This window comes from Hemicordylus capensis, chromosome 2 (genome assembly GCF_027244095.1).
Source record: "Hemicordylus capensis ecotype Gifberg chromosome 2, rHemCap1.1.pri, whole genome shotgun sequence".
NCBI classification, from domain to species: domain Eukaryota; kingdom Metazoa; phylum Chordata; class Lepidosauria; order Squamata; family Cordylidae; genus Hemicordylus; species Hemicordylus capensis.
Window position 1 is genome coordinate 264398718 of NC_069658.1, and position 19670 is coordinate 264418387.

Sequence of the window (19670 nt, forward strand, 5' to 3'; positions counted from 1 at the left end):
CTTAAAGAGACGGGTCTACTGCTGTCACGTGAACTTTGGTCTTCAAAAGAGAAATGACAAATTGGGCTAGGACAAGCCAGATTCATACCAATTTAACTGTCATAGCTTTCCTTAAGGGATGCTGAGGAACGTGTGTTTTGTGAGGGACAGCTACAGCTGTCTCAAATATCCCCGGGGAGAGGAGGAAGGACCCCTCTCATGGTTCCCCGCAGGTGTGCCACACACATGCCCCCAAACTCAAGCAGCAGCAGGCCAGCTCCACTCAGTCTATTAACCCTTCACTGAGAACCACATTTGAAGGAGGACTGTAACAAACTGAAAAGGATTCAGAGGAAGGCTACCAAGAAGATAAAAGATGAAGATAACAAACTGAAATCCAGGGAAGGCTGAGGGGATTCAGAAAGTGATAGCTGCATGTTTAAACCTTTAAATACGAAACCCTTGTAAAACCTTAAATGATCTAAACATTATACAGCCAGGAAACCTGTAAATCCAGCCCTTAACAGACAGTGGTTAATTATTGGCAAGGTTAGTTCAAGTCTCACTTGTACTGCACTAGCTCGAACTACTGCTAATAACGGCTTGTGACGCTTGGTGAAGGATACACTCCTGAAAACTGTTAATAGCACTGGGTTAAAACACCAGTGTTATAACTACTACAAAAAGTGTATTTACTGTATTTGATCATCAGCATTTCCACAACCAATTAATTAATTAATGAATTAATTACCTATGTACGCCGCTCCAAACCTCCGTTCACAGCCACATACATTGATTTTATGTTAATTTACAGCCCAATTCACGCCCAATTCAAAACCTTGGGTGAATAAACTTTAAAGAGCGATGGTTTATCAAGTTTGAACTATACTGGGTGACTATAGGTTTCATGTGATAAAATATCTTGTTGCTTAGGATGTGATGTAGAGATCTGTGACCAGATTCCCCAATGCTTCTCCCATTGCACTGCAGCGGCATGGCATTGCTTTAAAGAAGTGCTGGGAAAGGGTGCTTGGGCTCAGGTCTGGCTGGGAACCTGGCCATTTGAGCTCAGTGCATTGTTCCATAATGCTAAGTGTGTGGTTAGACTGCAATTGCTCCATAGTGAGCAGAAGGGCATTCTACACATGCTCAGGGGCACTCCTTTTTATTTTTGTTTTCGCATATTCTAGTAGTGGTGTGCCCGAACCGGTCTGGCGGCCATTCCAAAGAATGGCCGAACTGCCGGACCGGTCCGGCCCTGCCTGGTCCGGGTCCGGGTGGGGGGGTATGCCTTTAAGGGCGGGGAGGGCTTGCTTAGCCCTCCCGCCTCCTTGCCCCCGCCAGCGCCCGTATTTTCTAGTATAGGGGCGCTGGAAACCAGCCGCCCCCCCCTGCCGCCGCCGCCGCCGCCGCGAAAGAGCCCCCAATGCCAGCCCTCCCTCCCTCCCAGCTAGCTGCCCGCCCGCCCGCTCGCTCACCGCTCACCGGATAGGAAACAAGAGGAGCTCTGGCACAGAGCTCCTCTCGTTTGGAAGGCCTCCGGCAGAATGGTGTTTTGCGCGCGCGCGCATGCGCGCACCACAAAGCACGCCATTCGCCGGAGGCCCGGTCTACCCGCCGGGAAAGGGCCGGGTAGACCGGGCCTCCGATCGCTGGGTAGACCGGGCCTCCAGTCCTTTCCCGGCGGGTAGACCGGGCCTCCGGCGAACGGCGTGCTTTGCGGCGCGCAAAACACCATTCTGCCGGAGGCCTTCCAAACGAAAGGAGCTCTGTGCCGGAGCTCCTCTCGTTTCCTATCCGGTGAGCGGTGAGCGAGCGGGCAGCTAGCTGGGAGGGAGGGAGGGCTGGCATTGGGGGCTCTTTCGCCGCGGCGGCGGCGGCGGGGGGGGGGGCGGCGGCTGGTTTCCAGTGCCCCTATACTAGAAAATACGGGCGCTGGCGGGGGCAAGGAGGCGGGAGGGCTAAGCAAGCCCTCCCCGCCCTAAAAACAAGGCCCCCCTTCGGTGCCGGTCCGGACTTCTCCGGACCGTGCACATCACTATATTCTAGGACTTAGCCTTTGCCCTGAAAACTGAGCCTGGAGTTTAGCGACGTCACAAATTCAATCCGGGATTCAGCATATCTCATATTTAGGAAAATAGTTCAATTAGATTAATTCCAGGGTCTTTAGCACTTCCCATCTTAGCCCCACCGAAGATCGTTACCTCAATGGTGCGTTCCAGTGGGTGGACAATTTGCCAGATGGCCAAGATGACCACGTCAAGTCCAACGAGCAACCCAACAGTGGCATAGAGTTTCCAGGGCTCCAGAGTCTGGAAGAAAAGAAGCCACAGAGGGTGAGGGACTGAGGCTTGCTTGAGCCGGTCTGGCACTCCAAGGGGCTCCGGAACAGCCTCTAGGCCTCCTCTGGAAGAGCTACTGTGGCTCACTCTATTAAGTCATGTTATGTGTGGGTCTTTGCATAGGCTTGTCTGCCTGGCCCTATAGCAGTCTCAGCAATAAGAGAGTGGTTGGAGTGGGGAGCTAGATACACCACAGTCCCCGTCTCATCCCCCGGAGTCTCTTGCTCTGCACCCCAGCACCTGTTCTGGAGGGAATGTAATTGCGTCAGTGGGTGTCCAAACCTCCAGTGTCTTCCCTCCTCTCTGCATCACTGGCCTCTGACCTAAATAAATCCTATCACAGATCACAGACCCCGCAGGAGGCAGAGCCCCCATCTCACACCAGCAGTGTTACCTCTAACAGGGATTCCCAAATGTTGTCGACTACAATTCTCAAAATCCCCAAGCAAAAGCCATTATAGCTGGGGATTCTGGGAGTTGTAGTCAACAACATCTGGGAATCCCTGTTAGAGGGAACACGGCACACCAGCCCCACCTCTCATGAGACTGTCCAAGGCTGGGAAAGTCCCAAGAGAGTCCCCATCCCCCAGTGACAGATGAGGATGTGGCTAGTTGTTGGGCCCCACCCCCTTCTTAGTCCCAAGTGCTGCATAGGTAGGACTGAGTGCAGCTGCCTGGTGCAGCAAGTCCTTCTGAGCCTTGACATTATTATGCTGTGATGTGGCTGGAACGTGGACCATCTGACAAAGCAGGACTACTTAAGAAGAGCCCTGCTCTTCCATCTCATTCAGCACTTTGTTTCCCGCTGTGGCCAGCTGGACGTGTCTGGCAACCCACAAGCAAAGCCTGAAGGCAATAACCTTCCCATGCAACTATCATAGGAAGCTGCCTCCTATCAAATCAGACCATCAAGACTGGGGGAGGGAGAAAGGCCATTTGGCTTGGACCTCAACCTCAAAGTGGGCCTCAGATTTAGACACCCATTAATTTTTAAGCATTTGATTAGTTTCATAACTTGTTTTTATGCACATCCCTGTAGGACCAAAATGAGACACACACTCTCAGCATTTTTTGGTGCCTTGTTTTGTTCTCAGGTGTCATCGTTTCTTACTTTTATAATGGTTAGGGGCCTCAGCTGGAAATGGACCAGTCCTCTCTGGACCTCTGAGGGGGCCTGCAGACCATTAGTCCATCTAGCTCAGTATTGTCTACACTGACTCCCTAGTCAGTGCAGCTCTCCAGCATTTCAGGCAGGAGTCTTTCCTAGCCCTACCTGGAGGTGCCAGGGATCGAACCTGGTATCTTTTGCACGAAAAGCAGATGCACTGAGCTACAGCCCCTTCCCCAATGGCTGCTAGATTGCATGGCAGGCTAATCCTCCATGACATTATCTAACCCTTTTAAAAGCCATCTAAGCTAGTGATCTTTGCCAAATCTTGTGGCAGTGACTTCCCTAAGTTAATGGAATCCAGTTTTTGTTCTTTTGTTTTTTGTCTGCCCTGGAATCTACAGCCAATCAGATACCTTGGAGTTCTGTTGTGAGAAAGGGTGGACATTTCTCTCTCTCTCCACATGATGTCAGTCATGACCCTTGCGGTAGATTTTGCTTCTGGGTAGTTCCCAGATGCTGATCTACATCCTCTTGTAGACCATCTCTTATGTGAATAGCTACCGTGTTTCCAAAGGAAACAAATCCATGCTAAATTATATTGTGAATGCTTTTGTAGCATGAGGAGACCATTTCAGATCCATGTTAGTGATTATTAAAATAACTCAAGGAAGTGGGTCCCGAATGAAAGACACCCAGTTGCCAAAGGACTGTATGAATGCTTCCATTAAAAGGCACAACATGAATGAAAAATACCCTTTGTGATGAGCCTATCACCCTGATGGTATACGTGACTGAAATGGGGCTGCGTCGGAGGAGGTTAAGGGGTGCTTTGTTTTTCCAGTCACATTTATGAGGTGAAGATATCCCCCCCCAAATAAATAATACAAGCAGAATAATAAATAAGAAACACAAAAGGGGAAAGCATTAATAATAGTAGATTAAAGGGTCTATGATAAACATCAAGAAGTCCCATATCAATTCACTTCACATATCAGATCAGTCCACAACAACTGACTTCACAGCCTAAGCACTAGCATATAATGAAAGCTGCCTCTTCAGCATAGTTATGAGATGAATATCTGCTTGCATTCTAGAGCACATGAAGAACCTAATGAATCAAGTCAGACCACTGGTCCATCTGGGCCAGTATTGTTGACAATGGGCCCTTTCTCACAATCAGTGAGAAGGGCTTGAGGCAGCACGGGGAGGGAGACTGCTGAATCTTACCTCCCCCGCAGACGATCCTTGGGTCCACGCTGGGTGGGCAGATCACGCACCCAGACAGACACTGGCTGTCCCTAGCCACAAGGAGGGTCGGGGGCCATGGCACGTCGACTCAGCCCCCGGAAATCTCATAATGTACTGCACACTCACACATTTGGGGGATCTTTCCGGCGTTGGCCAGGAGGCTGCTCCTGTGTTAGCACCATGTGGTGCTGACACACGAGCATTTAGCCCAGTTTTAGGGTGCACTTGTGCCCTTAACCCTGGCTAACAGGCAGCTTTAATCCCGCCCTTTGCTCTGACCTGAGGGGATTGGATCTAATAGCAGAGCAACACCCAAAGTTTGCTGCATTTTATGAACTCTGAAAATTCTTTAACTAAGCAGCACACCTGGGAACTTCCAAATATGGAAGACAAAAGATCAACAGGTTACTCACCTGTAACTTTGGTTCTTCTAGTGGTCATCTGTACTTTTACACAAATGGGTTATGTGCCTACACAGAGACCTTGTCAGAATCTAACAAACTCAATTATCCTGCTTTGGGCGGGAACCCCACCCCCAGCCACTATATGCGGCTGCGCCACTCCTCATCTCCTCAGTCACAGAGTCCAGCTTCAGTGAACCCCATGGGGAGGATGGGAGGGCATGTAAAAGTACAGAGGACCACTAGAAGAACCAAAGTTACAGGTGAGTAATCTGTTGTTCTTCGATCAGCATCATTCCGTGCCCTGGTATCAATTGCATAATGATGGATAAACAAATGGGGTGAAGCCCAGGTAGCTGTCTGACATATAGCATCCAAAGGGACTGCACGATCAAAGGTCACAGAGGCCACCACGGACCTAACATAGTGTGCCTTAATTGTTGCAGGCAACTACTTATGAGCCAATTGATAACAAAGTTCAATTGTGGAAACTATCCACCTAGACATGGATTGGGCCGAAACTTGTAGACCTTTACGTGTCCCATCGTACAGAACGAACAAGGAAGGAGACTTCCTCCATTCAACAGACCTCTGAACATAGAAGGATAACACCCTTCCAACGTCCAAATGGTGTAACCTTCTTTCCACATCTGATGAAGGATTTGGGGGAAAAAAAAAAACACGGGCAAAGTGAGCAGGAACGAACAGTGAAACATAGACACCACTTTGGGCAGGAACTGGACATCTGGCCTGAGTATGACTTTATCCTTATGGAACAGAAAGTATGGTTGGTCAACCCTCAGGGCCCTCAACTCACTCACCCTCCTGGCGGAAGTAATGGCCACCAAATAGGTGACCTTCCAGTCAGGAGATGGGGGTAAATTGAAGCCAAAGGCTCAAACGGCGGCTGTAGCAGACCAGCCAATACCGTCCCAGGCCGGTGACATGACAGGATCATCTGGGAACATATGTATTGAACCTTTCAGAAAAATTTGTACCACCGGATCTTTAAACCATGAAGGCTGGTTACCGGGGGAACGTGCCACAATGGCAGCCAAATACACCTTAAGGGATGAAAGCTTTAAACCAGATTCCTTAAGGGACAACAGATAATTACATATATCTTGTACAGATGGATTAAATGCATCAAACCCATGCAGGAAAGTGAAGGAACAGAAACGAATCCACTTGTGAGCATATGACTTCCGTGTGGACTGCTTTCTAGCAGCAACCAAAACGTCCTTAAGTCTCAATGGGAAGTCGGCAGGACCTTCCATGCCATCAGATGGAGGGACTGAACATCCAGGTGGAGCACCCGTCCCTTCTCCTGTGAGCAGGTCCGGCAGGGCAGTTAGGCACCTCCAATCCACTACCAAGTGCCTCAGGGCTGGAAACCAAGGCCTCCTGGGCCATCATGGGGCTATCAGGATTGCCCTGGCCCGATGCATCCTCAGTTTGCGCAGGACCCTTGGAATTAGGGGAAACAGGGGAAACACATACAGAAGAGGGCCCGTCCAAGACAGGACAAAGGCATCACCCAGAGAACCCTCACCCTCCCCTCCCCTGGAGCAATAGAGGGCACACTGGGTATTGTCCTGGGAAGCAAATAGGTCCAGAGTTGGGATTCCCCAATTTACAAATATGTCCCCAAGAACACCTTGGTGCAACGCCCACTCGTGGGAGACCACCGTCATTCTGCTCAGAGTGTCAGCTTGGACATTCAGGGAACCTTGTATATGAATCGCCTGAGGCGTTACCTCATGTGCCATGCACCAATGCCAAAGGTCCAGAGACAGAAACAGAAGTCTCCTCAAGGATGTGCTGCCCTGTTGATTGACGTAGGCTTTCGCCATCATCCTGTCTGTATTGTCACTGCATGACCCCTGATCATGGGTAAGAAAGCTTTGAGAGCACTGAAAATGGCCAACAGCTCCAAATAATTGATGTGTTGAGTCCTTTCCTTGGGGGACCAATGTCCACTCAGACAAAACCCATCCAGGTGTGCCCCACAACTGAGCTCTGAGGCGTCTGTCGTGACCACCCAATGGGATCAAGGGGCCTGAAAGGGAGTACTGACACTGACGAAACTCCACTCACCACTCTGCCGTTGCCCGTACCCATCGAAGGGGATCGAAGACATCCAGAAACCATCTCTGAATGATGCATATCTGAAGAAGTGCTTGAGGCAGCACATATGTAGTAGCCGCCATGTGACTCAACAGGCGTTGTACTGAGCACATAGTCTGTGGACCTCCGGCCAAGTGGCCGTCAGCTTCCGGAGAGTATCTATGCAGCCTATTGGAAGCAAGACGTTTCCCAAGGTTGTGTCGAATATCAGTCCAATGAACTGAATCCGTCAGGCCGGTTCCAACCGGGATTTTTAAAAATTTATTTGGAACCCCAGATCCTGTAGAGCAGAGATTCTCAACCTTGGGTCCCCAGGTGTTATTGGACTTCAACTCCCATAATCCCCAGCCCCAAAGGCCTTTGGATGGGAATTATGGGAGTTGAAGTCCAACAACCTCTGGGGACCCAAGGTTGAGAACCCCTGCTGTAGAGTATCTACTACGATCTTGAGGGCGTCCAGGACCGCCCTTCTGGTGCTCACCAAGATGAGCCAATCGTCTAGATACGGTAGCACCTGTAATCCTTGCTCCTGCAGGAAAGCCACCACTGGGGCCAGACATTTCATAAAAACCCTCAATGCCATCGTGAGGCTGAATGGCAAGACCTTGAATTGATAGGGGATCCCTTTGATCTGAAACTGCAAGAAGTGACGATGCTGAGGGCATATCGAGACATGGTAATATACATCTTGTAAGTTCAGGAAAACCATCCACATATTCTTTTCCAGGATGGTCATAATGGTCGGTACCGACAGCATTCGGAACCTTTTGTAGACTAAATGTTTGTTCAGGGCCCTGAGGTCCAGTATAGAGTGCTGACTGCTGTCTGGTTTTGGTACAAGAAAGTACCGGGAATAGAACCTGGGGCTGTCGGGATTGGCGACCCTCTCGATCGCATACTTTGACAGGAGAGCAGTGACCTCCTGGTCCAACTCCGGGGTGCATGGAGTCACCACAATCACGGACACCAGCCGTGTCCTGCAAAACCCGAGGGCATGGCCCAAACGTATGATTGTAAGGACCCAGTGGTCCATAGTCACTTTGTCTCAGCTCGCCGAGAATGGGGCCAGGCGAGTCCTGAAGCACCCTGAGTCATTGCTTCTTTTGGCAGGTATTTGGGCGCTGTTTCTGAAAGCCTGCTTACTGGGCTGAGTGCCCGACTTGTATCTTGACTGGGGCTTGTTGCCCCAAGAGGACCGTTCCAAAGACGACTGTTGCTGGAAAGGGGCCTTCTGTGGTTGCTATGGTGACCACAGTTTTCTGCTGTTTTGTAGTTGACGAAGTGTATGACATGGAGCGTGCTGTGTTCCTCAATTTCTGAACTTTCTGGAGTGTGTCATCAGTCTGCTCTGAAAAAAGGCTAGAGCCCTCAAAGGGCAGGTCCTTGACCTTAGCACGGGCCTCATAGTGCAGTCCAGATGAACGCAGCCAAGCGTGTCATCTGAGTACCACGGATGTGGCCATCACCTTAGCCGCACATTCCACTGAATGTCAGGTGGAAGAAAGTTCTTGCTTCCCCACCTGAATAGCCTTGCGAACAAACAATTTTGCCAGATCTCTCTAGTCCTGTGGGAGGAGATCCAGGAAAGAACTTACCTTTTCTCACAAAAAGTGGTTATATCGGGTATAATAAGCCTGATAATTGGCCACCCTCAAGTGGAGGGCTGAGGCAGAATAAAGCCTCCTCCTGAAAGAGTCCAACTTTCTGCCTTCTTTGTCACTTGGTGCCAACTGGCTGTGACCTCTGGTCCTTTGCAGGGATGCCTCCACGACAATCGAATTTGGAGTGGAGTGATTTTTCAAAAAGGATGTATCATCATCCAATTGCACCCTGTAGAAATTCTCCAAATGCCTGTTAGGCTGGGAAAGCATTGTTGGCTTCTTCCAGTGGCCCCAGATGACCTTCAGGTTCAGGGGCAAAGCTGCCAGTATCTTGGCCTCCGAATCAATAAGGCTGAACAATGGGTCCAGCTCTCCCTTCTGCTGGTTACCCAGGCTCATGTCCAGGGCCAAAGCCATTCGGGTCACATACGCGGAGTACAGCTTGAGGACCTCCAATGGGGAGACTGGCTTCGAGTACGACTAGGTCGAGCAGGGATGAACCCAGGGAAACAACTTCAGAGTCCTGGGAGCTAGCATCGCTCTCATATTCAGGCTCCAGGGGAGCCAAAGGGTCTTGTGCCATGGGCATTGAACCTGAAGGGGAGCCTGGTTTGCTACCCGGATTGTCCGGTACCAAAGCAGAAAGTTCTGCCAGTAGTAATTGGACAGACACGGTAGCCTGTTGCATCACTGGAACCAAAGGGGGTGGTTTGCGACGCTCATTACAATCCCTCAGGGAGCTTTATGATGAGCGGGAACACAGCCTCCTGAGTGTGAGTGGGGTTCACGCCAATCCCACATCGTTATGGGTTTCCCATATGTGGCATCCTCCGAGTAACGGGGCCCACAGTGGGGTTAAACATAGTCTGAATAGTCAGATCGATAGTCCACTTGGTATCGATCGCACGATCCAGAGTCCTGGCGCCATGTGCTGTAAGAAGGCTCAACTGCACCTCAAGGGGGAGCGATATTCTGCCACCCGGTATCGATTTGACTATGACTGATCACGATGGTCCCAGGACCGATCCTGCCTGTAAGTCAAGGAGCGTTCTTCCGAGTCTCAATGGGTACCATGGTCCCTAAGTGGGACACGTTCTTGTTGCCTTCGAGGGGGTGACCGACGCCTAGGCAGCCATGATGCGTCTTCTGCTGGCTTGGTTGGAGAATATGCCTCCTCCTCTGATGAAGCATACCCCAGTTCATCCGTTGCCACCAAGAGTTCTCTGCTCGACCTAGTCCGATCATGGGCCAAGTCCTCAGCCACAGGCAAACTAGGCCACACCAACACCAACGACTTCTGTACAGGACGATCCAAGGCTACTTTATTCTTTTGGCCACAGGGGCCTCTGACGTGGGAATCTCCTCTGTCTTCTTCTTCTTGGGTACAGGAGGGAGGTGTCGACCCACCGGTAAGTCACAATTTAACTTCAGCTTCTTATTTTTTAACTTTGGTACCAATCCCGAGGGATTCAGGGAGGACTTAGCAATAGCACTAGCAATAGCAATAGCACTTACATTTATATACCGCTTTATAGCCGGAGCTCTCTAAGCGGTTTACAATGATTTAGCATATTGCCCCCAACATTCTGGGTACTCATTTTACCGACCTCGGAAGGATGGAAGGCTGAGTCAACCTTGAGCCCCTGGTCAGGATTGAACTTGTAACCTTCTGGTTACAGGGCGGCAGTTTTACCACTGCGCCACTTAGGTACCACAGGCACCGGACGCTGAGGGAGATCTTCAGAGTGCACCAGCTCACTCAAAGCTGTCAATGGCTGAGCAGCAGAGGATGCCGAAACCGGTATCGGGGTCGAGTTTGTGGCCTCCACAGGAGCAGACACCACATACTCTGATTGTACCGATGAAGCCATTTTTATAGACCGCTTCAAGGATAAGGCTTCTGAGGAACGGAGAGCCAGATCCCACAGGGCTGTGCCCAGGCGAGAAGCCCCATTTTTGCGAGCCTGCTTCGTGAACTTCTGACAATGAAGACAGGTCTCGACAGTGTGGGATTCCCCCAGGCACAAGAGACACTCGGTATGCATATTGGGGGAAGGGATCTTAGATCCACAGCAGATATATTTTTAAAAGTTTGTCGTGCCTGGCATAAACGCCGAAGGCTGGCCGGCCACCAAGCTCCATCCCAGCCGGGATCGGAGTTCCAAGGAAGGGAAAACCCGCAAAAAAACAAAATGCCAAGCAAAAACCGCTACTACACGAAGAAATAAAGAATAAAGAAAGAAATGAAAAATTTTAAAGAAGCAGGGAGAAAAACAACAAGGGGAAAGCTAGATTCTACTCGTTGCTGAGCTGCAGACTTCATGATGTTCACTGAAGCACGGACGAAGAAAGACTGAGGGGATGAGGAGTGGTGCAGCTGCACATAGCAGCTGGGGGCGCGGTTCCCGCCCAAAGCAGGAGAATTGAGCTTGTTAGATTCCGACGAGGTCTCTACGCAGGCGCATAGCCCATTTGTGTAAAAGACAGAGACCACGTCAAAGAACTTCTGGAGTTGAGCATTCTGATCCACAATAGCAAACTGCAAGTGAAACAAGAAGTGGTAGTGACTCCTCACCCCTCACCCCCACAGCAAAATATTATCATCTTGCAAACATCTACAAAGCACTTGCCCACAAGTGAAAAAGCATTTGATTGGGACCAACTCCTTGAGACAATTTTGAGTTTCATTTTTGTACAGCCCCTACCCAACTTCAGGTGATTTGCAAATAAGAACATTAAAAAATGAACCACCGTCTACAATATCTCCAAATCCTCTCCCTGCTGCATAGTATTGCCATACATTCAATTTCAGGTAGTTCGGTAAACAAGCAAAATACCTCACCTTGCGTCGTTCTTTCTTCTCTTCCTTCTTGGTGAAGACGGTATGCACCCACCAGATCTTGGTGAACATGCTACCATAGCCCAAGCTGAAACCCAGGCCCAGAAGCCAAAGCCGAGCCTGTGGATAGAACCAAAACCATGGTAAGAGCTCCTTCTACTGTCTTTTTTTGGTGTGTATGTGTGTGGGGGGGCAGCACACTTTCCCACAAAGCTGCAGCACAGGGCTGAACTACATGGTCAGCGACAGACCTGTGCAAAAGGCAGATCATCACCAAATTCATGTAACAGAGGAATTGAGCCCTTTCCCCCTGTTTTTCTCCCCTGGATGTCTTTGCCCCATCTATTTTTCTTCCAGTGAGTTTCAGAGACCAGAATTAACCCTTGAGGAGGGAAAAATAGCTAAGTAATTTGGTGGAAGTGGGTTCAGCTCTCCCCGCCTGCTCATGCTGTGCTTAGAATCTTCCCTCCCCATATGAACTTGGCACAGCCCTGTGGATTATGCCAGCATAACTACTTCACCATGGAGTTATTTGCACATGGCTTCATGCTGCATGTTTTCCTTCTAGCCAATGGAGTGGGAGAGAGATTTCTAAAGAGCTATATCTGCATTTCTATAGAGAGTATCTCTCTCATCATCAGTGCCTCTCCCTATTTGCTCAAGCTCAGAAAAAGTAGCTTAAAACAAGCATTTTAAAAACCCGGAAATACACCAAGATAAGCTAGAATTCGTACAACAAAGCCCGATTCATGTGTGGAGTGGGTCCACGGATCTCGAAGGGTCTTCGGGGTAGTAAGTTTGGCTGTTGTGTGAACGCACACACTCTCTTCCGAAGGAGATTCAAGGTAAAAGCCCTGTCTGTAAAGCCTCCATGTTTTCCTCATTCCTATCTTTTCCATCTCCTCAAGTTTCCTGTCCCCTCTGTCAGCCTCAAGCCTCTTTCTCTAACCTCTCAGTTTTAGCTCCCCTGACCCCCATCCTCTGGGTGAGGGACACTCTGGCCAGCAACTATCACAGATAATCCTCCACAGCAGTAAGTTTGCTGGACAGAGCAGCCCCTCACCTGGCACCAATATAGGAAACCCACACTGCTCATCCTAGAGCAGACAAATGTACCTGGCAAACAAAGGGGAAGAGTCTTGCACCGATGTGAAGGCCATCCAGCCCGAGTGGGAAGACCGCCGCCTGTGCCATTGCACAACCCACAGCAGTCATGTTGTTGAGGTACGGCTGAGAGTTCTGGATGTATCTGTGGAGGGGTGGAAGCTATCAGAATCAAAGTCACCAGAATCAAAGGGAATTGGCAGTACCAGGGAGGGAGGAGCAACCCTCACCAGGTAGCTACCTCTTCTCACTTACCTCCCCCACCTGCACCCCACTGTTGCACCCTTGTGGTTACTTGAAGGGAAGTGCTGTCTATGAACAGAAAGTGATGTCTATGAACATGCTGTCTTGCTTAAAGTTGCAGCAAATTAAGACCTTTTTGAGAAGTGGTAGGGATGGTGAACCACATTGCACAACTGAGAATAGGAAAGAGACTCCAAATCCTTAGAGCCTGAAGGTGCTGGTTAGCCATTTCACAATGGATACATCAGAAAATAAGATGAGCCCTGCTGGATCAGGTCCATGGCCTATCCAGTCCAGCATCCTGTTCCCCACAGTGGTCCACTGGGAAGCCCACAGGCAAGAGATAAAGGTGGGCCCTCTCTCCTGCTGTTGTTGCCCTGAAACTGGTACTCAAAGGCATTCTGCTTCTGAGCCTGGAGGCAGCTTATAGCCATTAAGACTAGTAGCCATTGACAAACCCATCCTCCATAAACTTGTCTAAGTCTGCTTAAAGCCATCCAAGCTTGCGGCTGTCAAAAAAAGTACTTCCTTATGCTGGTCTTAAATTTTCTGGCATTCAGTTTCGTGGGATGACCACTGTTGTGAGAGAGGGAGAAAAATGTCTCTCACTTGACGCCATGCATAATTTTATAGACCTCTATCATCTCCCCTTAGTCGTCCTTTTTCTAAACAAAAAAGCCTCATAACCTTGCCTCATAAGGAAGGTGTTCCAGGCCCCTGATCATCTTGGTTACTTTCTTCTGCACCTTTTCCAGTTCTATGATGTCCTTTTTGAGATACAGTGACCAAAACTGTACACAGTACTCCAAATGTGGTCACACCATATGCAAATGTTTTGTAAAGATCAGTGGATTCAACTTCTATAGGACATCTGCACATGCAATATGTTTCAATTTACTCCCCTTCGAGAAAAAAACATACGGATGGGAGCATTATAGTGAAATATACAAAGGTTGTGCACATAATCATGGCAGCGGTGGGGAGGGAAAGGCAGAGTTGGGCCTACCTTCCCCCCAGACAATCCACTGAGTAGCCGAGCTGCATGGTTCATGTGCCCACATGATGGGTGTTGCTGCGAGCCACGCAGCATCCTAGAGGCTGGGAAAATGAGTCTCGACCTCCAGCTATCCCACAATGCACTGCACAAGCAATGCAGTGCATTCAGGGATCCCCCTCAAGCCGGACACTCCAGGTAGCCGGATATGTGTATGCTCGGGCTATCCATGACTCCAGACCTGGGATAAAGGGCATGCTTGCGCCTTTTAATAAGGCAAATGGGTATGGGGCAAGTCAGCCACATCCAAGGTGGGTTTTGGAGTGGGTTGAGCACCATTCACCTGACATGTCCATTATAGATGTTGAAAGCCAAGCAGATGATGGCCAATAGGATACCCAGGCTGGACAGCACTGAAACAGAAATGAAGAGCTTCTGGGAGAGGTAACGAAACGTGGTGATGACTTTTGTGTAGTCAGATGGAGCAACACCCCCTGCAAGATATGAAGGAAGAAGATAGTTTTTCAGGAACCGGTTCACCTCAACATAGGAACATAAGAAGCTGCCAAATACTGAGTCAGATCATTGGTCTATCTAGCTCAGTATTGTCTATACAGACTAGCAGCAGCTTCTCCAAGGCTGTAGACCTCAGTCCTATCTTGGTGATGCCAGGGAGGGAACTTGGAACCTAGATGTTCTTCCCAGAGCAGCTCCATCCCTTAAGGGGAATATCTTACAGTGCTCACACATGTAGTCTCCCATTCAAATGCAACCAGGGAGGACCCTGCTTAGCTAAGGGGACAAGTCATGTTTGCTACCACAAGACCAGCTCTCCTCCCTCCTCTCATACACTTCACCAGATCCAGGAAAATTACTGGCCGTTTTTCTTTTCCACACATGGTTTCCCTGCTCCCCTCTCTACACCTGGAAAACCATGGACTGATTCACATCAGCCATTTTGACATGAGTCAATGTGATGATCAAGCTGAATAACCTTGTTAATCATGGGTCCAGCACCTGCAGTTTTGCATATCCGTGGCTGGGTAATGGACACCCGACCTCGGTATATGCGAAAAAAAATAGGCATAAAAAAGGTTAAACTTGCATATCCACAGGTAGTGGGGTGTCCGGAAAGGATCTTGGAGGTCATTTCCGGATGCCATTTGGAATTCAGGAGCCATTTGATAGCTCATTCTTTGAAAGAAATGGGGGGAAATAGCAATTTTTGGCTGATTTATGTAGTATGACTACATAAGGGCAGTGGAGCACGGTAGGGCATTTTATTTGGCCTGTTTCAGTGTTTTGCAGGTGATTTTGGTGCGATTTTGGATGGTATGGGACCCTAAGCCCCCAATTTACATTCACTGTAATGCCCCATTATTCACGGATTCACTATCCACCACCCCCATGCAGAACGGAACCCCCACGAATAATGGGGTTCTCCTGTAGTTTAACAAGAGTGTACATTGTGGATCATAATCTCCTCCTGACTATATGCCAAAGTACAGGGAGCAGTGATCTCAGCAAACGTTGTGGGCTGTAACATTCATATGACTGAAGAGACCAGATTAGCTTCCTGAGGGAAGAAGTTCCACAATCTGGTGCTGCAACCAAGAAGGCCCTTTCCAGTGTTCCCACCAACTGCACTTTTGGTATGAAAGTGACCCCAAAACATACTGAGCAGGAAGGAAAGAACCTCCATAGCAGCTCCCACCTCTCAGTATCCCTTTCTGTAACACTTTCCTGAGGCACTGCCCTAACCACAGAACTACTATTCTGTACATTGTTGTTCCAGAATTAGATACCTACATCTCAAAAGCCTGCTTCAGTGGCTGAACAACAGCTACTCTTGTTACCAATACTGCTATTATTTATAAAGTTCCTACAGTCAGTAGGTGCTGCACCAAACAACAACAAAAAACAATAGTTCCATACAGAGGCTTACAATCTACAATAACCTACTCCTGCTACATCCTCTAGACCCCTAGTTGCATGGAATCATATCTTCTAACCGTCAGATTATCTGAGTCTCCAAGAGATTTGATTCCTAGCCTTCTGTCCACCCATCCTCAAACGGGAGATCTTTCAATTGCTTACCAATCCATTTTTCATTGCCATACCAGGAGAGGTTATCCTTTGTGCTGTCATAATAGCCAATCTTCTTATAGACGCCATCTGTTGGCAGAGAGAGGCATTTCAAACAGTAGGAGGGTCAACCAGTTATGTCCCCACCACCTTCGGCAGGGCATTTTTCACACCGCAGGCTTTACCGGGAGTTTACTGCAAGGCTTTACTGCAAGTCTGAAGTTGCCCCCCAAAACCAACTTTAAAAGGTGATTTATTTTTTTTACCCTGGATATAAATTGGGCTACACTCTAATGAGCAATGAAAAACCCAAATCGTGTGCAAAGTGCTCCCCGATAGCTCGCAGGGACTTCAGGGTAAATTTGGCCGATATGTGAATGCATACCTTCCATTCCGGAGGAGAGGCGAGCTAAAAGCTCGGTGTGAAAAACACACCTAACTGGGTGGGGAATGAATAACTCAAGCACCAGTTCTCAACCTATTTGAGTTCTGGAACTGATAATCAAGCAAATACAATAATGGAAGTTTTGAGTGGTACACAAACCAATAATAGTTCTGGCCAAGACAATACACAATTTTGGGATCAGGAACAGTAGGGGTGTTATATGTAAGTGTCTCACAGAATCAAGTAGCTGCCAGTCACTCAACCTCTGAGAACAGCTGCACTGCAGAAAGATGTCAATAGAGAAAATAGCTCCAAACAAGTCAAATTGGCATATCTGGTACTCTGACGATTCTCACTCACCCTGTAGCTGCTCAATGAGTGTCCAGGCCATCCGAGAGCCACTGGCATCAAAGACCACATGTCCCTGGGCACGGAAAGAAAAGGAAGGTGTGTGGATTCAGCGTCATTCAGTCACACAGCTGGGTATTGGAGTCTGGATCCTTCACTTTTTCCCTCCAGGGCAAAGCAGAAGGAGCCCCAGATTCCAACAACAATCAGAGAAGGACTATTTTGCAATTTCTGGAGAGTTGGATGTGAAATATAGCAGCACAATAGCAACCCATGGAGAGCTGTGGGTCAGGCTGCTTGTCTCAGCTGTGATTCCACTCATGCAGAATTTAGATGCCTGAGAATCTCAGCTTTCTTGCTCACTTGTTCTTTTTAAAAGCAGTTCAAGCTTCTGGCCCTCATTGTTACCAAAACACATCTGAAAACATACAAGTCGTCTCAGCCCAAAGTTCTTGTAGTCATGGTTAAGCTTTTGTACCCAGACTTGGACACCCAACCCTGATCCATGGTCTTTCATCATTTCCCAAACACCCTATACTGATACTTGCTCACTCCTTCTGTTCCAACCATGCTCTATGCTAGCTTATTCCCACCTCCTCCCAAAAAACTCAACCTTCATAAATTCAGTTATTAGGCTTATAAATGCAAATGCATTTGTTATTAATGTTATGCAAACTAAGCACCTTCTACATAATGCAATGAGTTGCAGAACTCAGATTTTTGGCACTTATGAACAGTCCTGCTTGTAACTATAGCAGTGGTATTCTGTTTCCCAAACATTCCAGTTCTGCAATCAGGAGATGATGTTGAGGGATCACTTACCGAGACTCCTTCAAAGGCTGAGGAGTTGAGTGCTCGGTAGATCTCGTCTGTAATGGTCCGGTTATTATAATTGAAGTCTTCAAGACGTAGGCCCTTCTTCACCAGTTCAGCTGAGGTCTTGTTTAGTGCAAGAGCCAGTGCCCAGATGGCGTCATAGGCGAGCGGCGCTTCTTGGAAGCCACCTGTCTCCTCAGGAGATTTTTCTACACGCTTCGTCAGCTTATCAATAAATTCTTGTGATGTCTGGAGGAGCAAAAGAGAGATAAATAATCTTCCACAGAAATTAGCGGCAAAGCTGAAGGAGGAGCATTTTCAAGTTAGGATTTTTGGGGGTATTTTCAAAGGAGGAAACATAACATCAGAGACATGAATTTGGGGCGGTATACAAATATAATACACACACACACAATTCGAGAAACAACAGAATATGCAAAAATTATTTTAAATTTCAAGAATAAGAGCTTTCCAAAGATGTAGTATAATTTGTTGTATATTTAATGCAAAGGAACTACAGTGTACAGCATATGAAAAGCATGGAGGAAAGCAGAAGCGATCTTTCCCATGGACCTTGGTGATCTGGTCCATGGCCTCCTGTCTCAGTGGGGGGGTCCGAATGTTCTGGGGGGGCCTCCCCAGAGGCCTGCTGACACGCCAAGCCTGCCACTGTTGCCTTGCACCCGCCGTGCCGATCTAAGCTGTTTTCATCAACATTTCCGTGGCTGGGGGCGTGAGCTGAGCAGGCCGCCCCTGTGGCGGCGGCGGCGGTGGAGGGCACAGCAGCTGGTAGGCCTGTCCGTCCTGGTGCGCCTGTGCAGTGGGAGTATCAAGCATTGAGATGCCTGATACTCCCGCTGCGCAGGCACACCCAGATGGACAGGCCCACCAGCTGCTGTGCCCACCACCACCGCCATTTGGGAGGCCTGCTTGGCTCACCCCCACCCCCGTCGCACAAATGGTGGCAAAAATGGCAAAGACCGGCGTGGCGGGGCAGCAGCAGGCTTCTGGCAGGTTTTATTTTTTAAAAAAATTAAAATTGAAGATCATCCATAGCCTGTAATAAGAATATACAAATTAAATAAATACATACACACACAATTCAAACCAGAAGACACCAGACCTCAGGCCTGGAACTGGTACCTGCTTTCAACAACAGGAGGCATATGACTACGCCTTTAAATGTGTGCAGAGTAATACCTTTCATCTGTGAGCAAGTACAGCCAGTCTCTCTGAGGGACGAGCCTTCCAAACCAGAGAGTGCAATGTCCAGACAAGCTTGTAAGTCCTGGAGAGTTTTCATTTTAGAAACTCACCACTGAGTGTTACTCAAGTCCCTTCTGGCTCTGCCCTCACCATATTTGAGATGCTGCGGGTGTTCTCTGGGTTCAGCATGACGATCTCTGTGGTGATGTGCCCCTCCACCGCCTCCCTCATCTCCTCCTCTGTGCAGTTAATATTTGCATCCTTAATGCGGAACCAGTTGTCAGCATACCAGCCAATCAGGAACCAGACATACCTCTTCCCAAACAGGCGCTCCTTGTACACCTGTTTCCAGTAATACACAAGAGGAAAAGAGAGGGTTAGCTAACAAGATGAGTAATCCAATTAGGGCCATGCACACAACCTCTTTGCCTGTCTACCCTGAGATTTTGCCTGCCTACCTATCCTCCGTTTGTTCAGCTATGGATCCCTCTGCTCCTCCATATCCATTCATCCTCTCATCCCACATGCTCCTGGGTATTTTCCAATCTGTTTCCCTGTTGGCCTCCACACACCCCAGGGCTCACCTGCTCCTTCAGCTATATACTTCATAAAATTTCAGTTCCTTCCAGTGATGGTTTTGGGAATGAAAGCACCCACCACCACCCACCACCTCTCCAGTCCAAATCTCCACTTGCCAAATCTGCTTTCCCTTGTTGCAATGGCTGCAGTTTTTAAAAGCACATCAAGCTTCATTGCCTGTATTTGCACATAAGGCATAGTTTCCACTCCAAAGTGTGTGTCCTTTCTACTCCATGAACAAAGGAAGCTGCCTTCTACAGAG

The 19670-nt window shown here is 48.7% G+C and overlaps 1 protein-coding gene across 1 annotated transcript in view; it reads right to left on the reverse strand.

The window, feature by feature from the left end:
- The window catches only part of GABBR1 (gamma-aminobutyric acid type B receptor subunit 1), a 140303-nt gene that overhangs the window by 12989 nt on the left and 107644 nt on the right, over positions 1-19670 (reverse strand). Inside the window, 8 exon segments of the mRNA XM_053292649.1 lie at positions 2184-2291; positions 11652-11768; positions 12765-12897; positions 14333-14483; positions 16087-16164; positions 16820-16883; positions 17630-17872; positions 18980-19171. Coding sequence (XP_053148624.1) covers positions 2184-2291; positions 11652-11768; positions 12765-12897; positions 14333-14483; positions 16087-16164; positions 16820-16883; positions 17630-17872; positions 18980-19171 — 1086 coding nt within the window.